This window comes from Pseudophryne corroboree, chromosome 5 (genome assembly GCF_028390025.1).
Source record: "Pseudophryne corroboree isolate aPseCor3 chromosome 5, aPseCor3.hap2, whole genome shotgun sequence".
Taxonomy (NCBI): domain Eukaryota; kingdom Metazoa; phylum Chordata; class Amphibia; order Anura; family Myobatrachidae; genus Pseudophryne; species Pseudophryne corroboree.
The window spans coordinates 102736566-102745596 of record NC_086448.1 but is presented as its reverse complement, the minus strand read 5'-3'; the positions used below and the strand labels follow the sequence as shown (position 1 = coordinate 102745596).

Sequence of the window (9031 nt, the reverse complement as noted above, 5' to 3'; positions counted from 1 at the left end):
TGGACCTTGAATATAGAATTTATAAGTCTTAATTTGGTCACATCTAAGGCACCTTTTTAGGTCAGTGTCTTGGCTGGCGTGGTGTTCTACAAATAAGGTATAAAGAATCATCCCATTTTCATTTATCATATAACTCCCTGTAAAAAATTTGTGGGAGTACCTGTATTTGGGGGTAGGGCCAGGGCCGCCAATACAAATGTCAGTTCCCAACATGATGACTGGGGAGGCATGGGCTCGCCATGATGAGGGAATGTATGTGCATCTTTGTAACACCACCCCCGCATTCCCTATAAATGTCCCTGGGTACGGGCAGGGTCTTTCTCAGACTCAGATGCCATTTTCCCAGGGATTTCTGTAGTGCACGTGCGCAGATCTCTGTAAATATGGTGCTCTCACCATGTTCGTTCCCGGAGATACCTGATGGAGAGGTAAGTATTTAGAATTAGAATGGGTGTAAGAAACTGTTACTAAATAAATATGCTGAGATGGTAACTGGCATAGCTCTGGCATATCTCCTCTGATTTATACACCACTGGCTGCAAGTGCATAGTTGTAAGTTACATGTGCAGTTTAATTGAAACTCCCTAAAAAAATCAAACCCCCTCCACTAATAATAATAATAATCATAGTAACAACTGGTGCATTGATAATGGCTGTCCCGGCCTGCACACTGCACTCCCATCACTGTACATGAGAGTCAGCTCTCCCCCATAGACACACACTGACACCTAGTATCCGCCTCGCTCCCAGCTCTGAGACGGGAGAGCACCTGGGACGGCTCTGTACTGCTACACGGAAGTCCCCGTCCTGTGCTGTGGTGCGTGAAGGGGGAGCTCCGGAAAGGCCGCACAGACCGGGGAATAGAGTTATGGCTCCGCTCCGAGTGCTGGAGCTGTACAGCGGCATCGGGGGCATGCACTGCGGGCTGGCAGGTAACGGCAGCGCCACTGAGGCCGCACTCACAAATGCCATGCGTTTTACATGCGTCACGCGTGTGTGTGTGTCTGTATGGATACTGTCAGGAGCTCACATACATGTAATTTATATGTTATTGAAATCCCATGGGAGTGAATAGGTTCCAGCTTAGCTTCTGCCTTGCTCAGTGGCTTCTTTCTTCCTCCAGTGGAGTTTGACACATGAATGATACATGATAAATACATACATGTCTTCCACACATGGCATGCTGTAACATCACTAAATCACTGTTCTGCACATAACAAGTGACAATATTCATTCTGAAATCTTTAGGACTGCGATATCAAACAGGGTGCCTCTCATTATTGCAGACAGGCCTTTTTATCCGCAGCAGCTGTCTAAATGGTATCGCCTTACAAATAACTATGCAACCCATAACTCTAAAAGGATAAATAATTCTAGATAAATCCATTCTTAATTTCATTCATCTAAGTACATTAGGATAATGGGACATATTCAATGAAACGCAAGGTTGTGACTAGAGATGAGCGGGTTCAGTTCCCAGAGAACCGAACCCCCCTGAACTTCATGCTCTGAGCCCGCATCCGAGTCTGACTTGGGATTTCCCGCTAGACTCGGAAACAAGAATGAGGCAAAACGTCATCATCCCGCTGTTAGAAGTTTGCGGGTTTTGGATCCCATATAAACAGCCGCACGTCGCGCCATTTTCACTCCAGACTTGGAGAGTGAGGGAGACAGACCTCTGTCTCTCTCTGTGGATGGTGGTGTCAGGTGGGGTTAGTGTGTACTCTGTAGGGGTACTGCTGTAGTCACTGTGGTGTACCTGTGCTGTGTTATGGGTGCTGTCCTGGCTGTCACTGGTGTTTCATGTGCTGCAGCCAGGGCATTAACTAGGTGTGTGCAGAGGGGGCGCTGTTACCAGCAATTGTTCATTACCTGTTTTAATTACTTTCACTTGCAGCTTTCCCCCTTTTTTGAAACCCAGCATCTCCTCACCGTCCCTGTCTCCTACCCCCCACACTTTCTGTTGCTAATACCTATACAGCAGGGGTGTTAAACTCGTGGCCCATGGGCCGCATGCGGCCTCTACCGCATCCTTTTGCGGCCCCTGGCTCCTTATGTGGCCCGTTGCAGGGAATTGAGTCAGAACGCTGACCAGGTTAGCGGTGTACACCCGGCTCCGGCCCCCGTTCCAGGATGTAGCCCACCTCGTCCAGGCTCCGGAGGATGACCAGGCACCGGTTCAGCAGCCCCATCCCCAGCAGCACCGCGGGCTGGAACGGGCTCCGGACAGCAGCAGAGAGCGAGGAGGGGAGTGGGCTGGAGCCAGGGCAGCAGGCTGAAGCACAGGCCAGCAGCACGGCCCGCAGCACACACAACACGGCCAGCGAGCAGGGGAGCGACTCCATCACCTCCCAAACAGCATCTCACCGGCCCCACTCCTGGCAACCCAGTGGTGTCCCTGGCAACTTCAGCGGCGATACCTGACCCTGATTGCTGATGGCAGAGGGCAGGTGAATGGGAGAGGGGGAATGTGAATGGGTGATGGTGGCAGAGGCACTATACTGGGGGCATTACTTGTATCTGGCATTATAGGGGGGTGGGAGGGTAGGGGGGCATAAATTATTAAATATTCCGAAATAAAGAATAATCCATTATCCAAAATGCTTCTGGTCCCAAGCATTTTGGATAAGGGATACTCAACCATAGATAGATAGATAGATAGATAGATAGATTCATGTACTTGACTTGATAGCTCTTTGTTCAGTCACACTGTTCTTTATACCATTTCGGGATGCTGATGTGCCCGGGATTCGAACCCATTGCATATGGCATGGCAGTTAGACACTATTCATTGAGCTATCTGCCCTTGCAAAGAAATCTAGAGAATTCCAAGATGGAGATTTCTAAATATTTGACGCTTACCTTGTACTTTGTGTAGGGGTGATCAGTGTTACGGCTGGGCAGATCTATGCAGTGTGTGGCTGCAAGGGATTGGATGGGTGGCTGCACTCTACATAGATCTGCTCAATTATGGTGCTGTTTTTTTATGGGATACAAGTAGCTTCATATAGTTAGAAATCTCATAGTTTTTAGGCGGGATCAAGTGGCTCGGCGGGTGGGGTGTTTGGCTGGGATACAGCAGGTAGCAGGTTTAGAGTTCCGGTTGTGACAGTATATTGGAATGTATCATTTAATAAGGGGTTTTGTGGCTGAATGGTGGCAAGCTCTCGGGTCGAGCGCTGATATTTGGGCACTACCATAAGTGCCCGATATGTGCTCAGCTGGTCATTGCGGCAATGCCAGAGGGAGAGATGTAGCAAACCTTCTAAAGAGTTTGTTGCCCATAGCAACCAAGGAGCTTCTAGCTATCATTTCTGCTGTGGGGTACACTGGGCTCCACAGGGAATGACATTGGGGTGTAGAGTAGGATCTTGATCCGAGGCACCAACAGGCTCAAAGATTTTACCTTCTTCCCAAAATGCATAGCGCCGCCTCCTCTATAACTCCGCCTCCGTGCACAGGAGCTCAGTTTTGTAGTTGGTGCCATGCAGTAAGCAGGCACATAACGGGGGCTGCTCCAGCAGCCCTCAGAGAAGCTTTTAAAGAATATTGAAGACTTCAAGGGCTGCAGCAGAGACACTGACTGTGTTAGATGTCAGTCAGACATCTCCTGCTGCAGCTCCATCACCTCCCCCCAGAGGCGCTGTACAGTCCCGCGCCCTGGTTGCCGGGTACCTACAGCGGAGGCTCCGGTTTTCTTCAAAGTTAGTTACACACCCGACTGCTGTTCTCCCGGATCGCGTGGCCGCACTCAGGGAGGAGGTAAGGGTTCCCCTCGATGGGGTCCGCTGTAAATCGCAATCCCGCGCGGCCGGTGGGAGGCGGACCGCGCGCGCTGGCGTGGACACTGTGGTAGTACGGGAACCCCACTAGACCACCAGGGCATGGGCACAGGTCGGTTTTCTCTCCTAAAACCGTTTTATTAAGCCCCCAGTACCTGGTGGTGAAGTGCAGGTGGATAAGGCTTTGACCTGTAGCCCCTCCCCCAGCCCCAGGGTGCCATTTATGCAAATGTTCCCACCCTGGAGCTGCATATCTCTCTCTCCCTCACTCCCTGTCAGCGTTTGGGCGCCAATATAGCAAGCAGAGCTGATCCTGGGACTGTTAGGGCAAATCCTCCTCTGTAAAGCCGCCTGCCTGTCAGCGCTGTGCATTTTAAAGTACACTTAAGTATTCTACATGTCTGCTGACAGTTAGTTAGGAAAAAGTGCATTTAGTCAGGGTTATTTAATACAAGTACCCTGTGATATACATCCAGTCTTTACTGTACATTGTTATATCTATTCAGTGTATAGCTATACATAGTACTACTCTGTATTGCTAGTCCAGTGCAGGTTTATTGCATGTCATAATTTCTGCATTGTACAAACTGTGACTCTGTGTGTGTGCATATAGCTACTGTGTGACCTCCATTTCGTGTATCTCACTCAGATTGCTATCCCTATATTCTATAACCTGAGGGGGCTAAGTGTGTCAGGTTTATCATAATATAGGCAGTTTACAGGATATACTCAGTGTGTATTTTTCTCTGTGATTTTTAGTCACCATATACATCTTGAATTCCTTGTTTGTGCTGATACACTACACAGGGGGTTCTTGTCGGGTATTGTGCTGCTGATATTGTACTGTGTTGCCTTGCATTGAGCTTTTGATTATGTCAGCTATAAGGGGCAACAGAGCTGGGGCTTATCCCACATTGCGTGGTGTTGACGCTGCAGACACATTTGAGGATAACATAGCAGCTGAGGGTTCAGGTTCTGGGGGTTCCTTACCCCCCAGTGGGACTGTAGCAACAGGGATGCAAAATGACCCACCTTGGGCTACCTTCTCCACGCTATTTAATACGCTGGTAATTAGACTAACGCCCCCTATGGGACCTCCTGTGACGGACGGTACAACCGCTTATGGTTCCCGCGGTTAACCCGCCGTGGGCAGATCAACTGTCCAATCAGTTACAGCAATTGAACCAATCACTGACTGCTCAAAAGTCTAACCCTCGCCCGCCTAAGACCAAGGGGACCTCTAAGCGGGCAATTACGTCCTCACAATCCACCAACGTCCCAGACACCTCGTCTGATGAGGATGGCGTTTATACGGACCCCACAGATTCTGATCCTGATGCTTCTGATGGGGAAGTTGTTTCGCAGGTGGATGATGTTCCTGACTTGTTGGAGGCTATTAGGCTCATTCTTCAGGTTGATGATGAACCAGAGCCTGACGCTGCCCCTGAGAAACTGGACAGGTTTAAACGTCAGAAGCTGGTTAAACAAGTTTTACCTCGCTCTGAACATTTAGTTGACATACGTCAGGAGTCTTGGGAAAATCCAGGAAAGAAGTTCACGCCTCACAAGAAGATGCTGGCTCGCTACCCCCTCGCTGCGGAGCTTAGTAAAAATTGGGAAACACCCCCGCCAGTGGATTCGCAAGTGGCGCGGCTGGAAGTATCCTCAGCTCTGCCTGTAACTACTGTCACGTCCTTGAGAGAGCCGATGGACAAGCGTGTGGAGGGTTGTTTGACGGCAATCTACACCCTAAACGGTGCGGTGCATAGGCCCACTATTGCAGCGACATGGGCTGCAGGAGCTGTGGAAGCGTGGGCTCAGGAACTGGAGGCGGAGTTGCCTTCCAATGCTTCCGATCATGCTAGATAATGCCTGTCGTATATTGTTACAGCGTCTCATTACAGTAAAGAGGCGGATTCTGATGCCGGTATTCTGGCAGCCAAGGCTTCTACTACGTCCATTTTGGCTCGCCGAACTCTCTGGTGACGGTCCTGGTCTGTGGACATGGACTCTAAGAAAACCTTGGAGGTACTCCCCTTCAAAGGAGACATTCGACCTCAACAAGATAGTGGCTGACTTAGCGTCTGCTAAAACAGCATTCTGTAGAGACTCCACATCGCTTTCTGAATCAATTACCTTACACAGTTTAGTATCATGTGCAAAGATTGACACTCTGCTTTCCAGGCCTATTCCTAGATCATTGATAAATATATTGAACAGTAGCGGCCAAGTACGGACCCTTGTGGTATTCCGCTGACTACTGGTGCCCAGCTGGAGAACATCCCGTTGACCACTACTCGTTGTACTCTGTTATCCAGCCAATTACCTATCCATGTACAAATAGTATATCCTAGGCCAAGTTCCCTTAATTTGATGATCAGTCTCCTGTGAGGCACTGTATCAAAGGCTTTTGCAAAATCTAAATACACCACATCCACTGTTTTTCCCTGGTCAAGATTCTTGCTCACTTCCTCGTAGAAGCTAATTAAGTTAGTTTGACATGATCTGTCCCTTACAAACCCATGCTGATTTTTGCTTATAATCTTCTTAACCTGCAGATAATCCTCTATGCTATCCCTCAAAATACCTTCCAATATTTTACCCACTATAGAGGTTAAACTAACTGGTCTATAGTTACCAGGATTATTTTTAGTTCCCTTTTTATAAAGGCACTACCTCAGCTATGCGCCAATCCTTCTGATTTTAAAATCAAGATGAAGGTGGATATCAGAAACAGGATCAAATGGGACACAAGCGTGGATGGCAGGAGGAGAAAGTAGTGTGTGAGTGATTAAGGTGAAGTTATGGAGGTAGGATGTGGCACTTGTAAGTTAGAGAAGAGTCTGATTGGATGAGGTAGGGAGTGGCAAAGGTGAGGAGTAGCACGTGATTAGGTTGTAGGAAGCCAGCAATGTATGGCAGGGCTTTACAGCATCAGTATGGGCTTTCTAAGTGAAGATGAGCAACTTGAATTAATTTCTGAAGTGATTCGAGAGACAGGGAATCTGCAGATTCTTCATTTCTGCACCGGCCACTGATGAGCAAGTGATGTTGGCTAAATATGCTTCCACTGAACAGACACTGCAGAATCCATCTCATTTCTGTAACTCTAAAGATCATAAGATTGCGGGAGAAGGAGGGGGGGTGTATGGGTAGGGACTAGATAACATCCCGAGCCCTGTGACTTGATAGGCTTTGGTTATTTAAGGTACAGTTTGCAAAGCGAATGAATGAAATTTCCTCGGTGGTTAATGAGACTGCCAGGAACACAGTTTTATGTGTTCACTTTTGGCCAATTTCTTGCTGCTGGTATTTATTTGGACAGCATCATTGATTGACATTTCTGGAAGATAGTGTAGGGCAGTGATTTTCAACCTTTTACAACTCGCGGCACACTGAACAAGATTTAAATATTGCCAAGGCACACCATTTTTTTAAAACTCAAATATAATGGTGATGCATGGTGCAGTTGCGTGTCCTAGGATGTCATGTCGCAACTTCTCCATAGGTATTGCCTGAGCCACATCTGAGAATGCCAGAAGAGTCCAACACTGCCCGGGCCCAAAATTAGAACTGGCTCTGCAACCACTAAACCCACCAGTATTGATCGTTCCAGGGCCTCAGTAGCGGCAATACACTGACGGGCCTGGCTCTGCTTCTATGGCGGCACACCTGGAGACTGCTCAGGGCACACTAGTGTGCCATGGCACAGTGGTTGAAAAACACTGGTGTAGGGTAATCCATAGCCACCAGTCACAGTTTAGCATAGAAACGTATTGCTTTGGGATACATTTCTAGCCACTGTGCCATTGAACCCAAGTGATTTTGGCATATAGTTTGTTAGTGACGTAACTATTAAAGAATGTTATTTATCCCTTAGATCCCTTTCCACTAATATTATATGCTGCTGAAGCCATTGTGTTCTACGATGAGTCTCTCTGAGAGAGTAATGCTTTGATCTGAAATACTTCCCTTTCATCATAGCTAATAGACCTTGACTCCTGCGCTTGTTGCCTAATAAATATTGCTCGTAGATGTTATTATATCGCCCATTTCATGCCAGCGTGCTCATTATTCTCCTGTGGTGTAGTAATTGTGCGGAAAACTACTCCCAATGTGACCTTTGCTGAGGGCAAGAGTGGGCTTCCCATATTTTCTTTGTTTTTATTGTAATGAGAAGGTCTGTAGAATCTTCAGGATCATCATATAGGATAGTGATAATGACCCATTCTTTGTTTTTGTTTTTTTTAAGTAAAATTACAGTCGCCAAAGACCAAACAATGTAATAAGTGTACAAGCAGATTAACAAGCCACCAGTTGAACAAGTGACATTAAATAGAGGATCCATCTGACTAGACTAAAAGGCCCTACACATTTAACGATCCACCGCCGAGCTGCCCGACGGTGGATACGGGCGACCCGGCGGCAGGGGGGCCGTGACGGGGGGAGTGAAGTTCCTTCACTCCACCCGTCACCCGGCTCCATAGCAGTGCAGGCAAATATGGATGAGATCGTCCATATTGGCCTGCATGCACAAGCGACGGGGCACCAGTGATGAACGAGCGCGGGCCGCGCATCTTTCATCGCTTGTGCCTCCACACTGAAAGATATGAACAGTATCTCGTTCATTAATGAACGAGATCGTTCATATCTTTCAGTCAGATCGACCAGTGTGTAGGGCCAGTAAGACACACATACCCCAAATGAAAGCAATAAGCATATCCATCACATTCTCCAAACACTATTACATTTTATTACATTTTATTTATAGTTCTATCCCCATAAGACTGTAAACTAGTGGTGCCCGAGTGGTCACACATTGGGCGCTATTCAAATGATTTATCACACCCAATCTCCTTTCTAAAGTGATCCCTGTTAAAGCACATATTGTGCCCATAGTAATCAGGTCTAGCTGCGTAACGGGTTGGGTACCCTCGCTACCGCAGGGGTAGACAGCTGAAATAATTATACCATGGCCATCAGCAGAAACAGAATGGGTGTGGAAGGTGGGGAAAAGAATTGATTACCACCCATTATCTACTGATCAGTCACAGGACAATGATTATTAAGACTTTGGCTCACTATGCACCAACACTGGGCACTGACTCCTGTCGGCAGAGTGATCAGCCACACATGCCATCACCTCTACTATGGCTCCACTGTGCCACGATCGTCACAACCTGTGATTGGTAAATGCCCATAGACCTGTATGACTCGGATGGTGGCACATTCAGAACCGGTAAATGCTC

The 9031-nt window shown here is 47.7% G+C and overlaps 1 protein-coding gene across 5 annotated transcripts in view; it reads left to right on the top strand.

Annotated features, from left to right (window-relative positions):
- Nucleotides 1–291: 291 nt before the first annotated feature.
- TRDMT1 (tRNA aspartic acid methyltransferase 1) overlaps nucleotides 292–9031 on the top strand; it is a 94249-nt gene continuing 85509 nt past the window's right edge. The window contains exon 1 of one of the 5 annotated variants that reach the window (XM_063921526.1): nucleotides 292–428. In XM_063921526.1, the coding sequence (XP_063777596.1) occupies nucleotides 294–428 (135 nt within the window). In that variant the 5' untranslated portion in view covers nucleotides 292–293. Of the gene's footprint in view, nucleotides 429–643; nucleotides 933–1665; nucleotides 1708–9031 lie in introns of those variants that run through there. The other 4 variants (XM_063921528.1, XR_010177594.1, XM_063921525.1 and 1 more) reach the window with 4 other exon arrangements.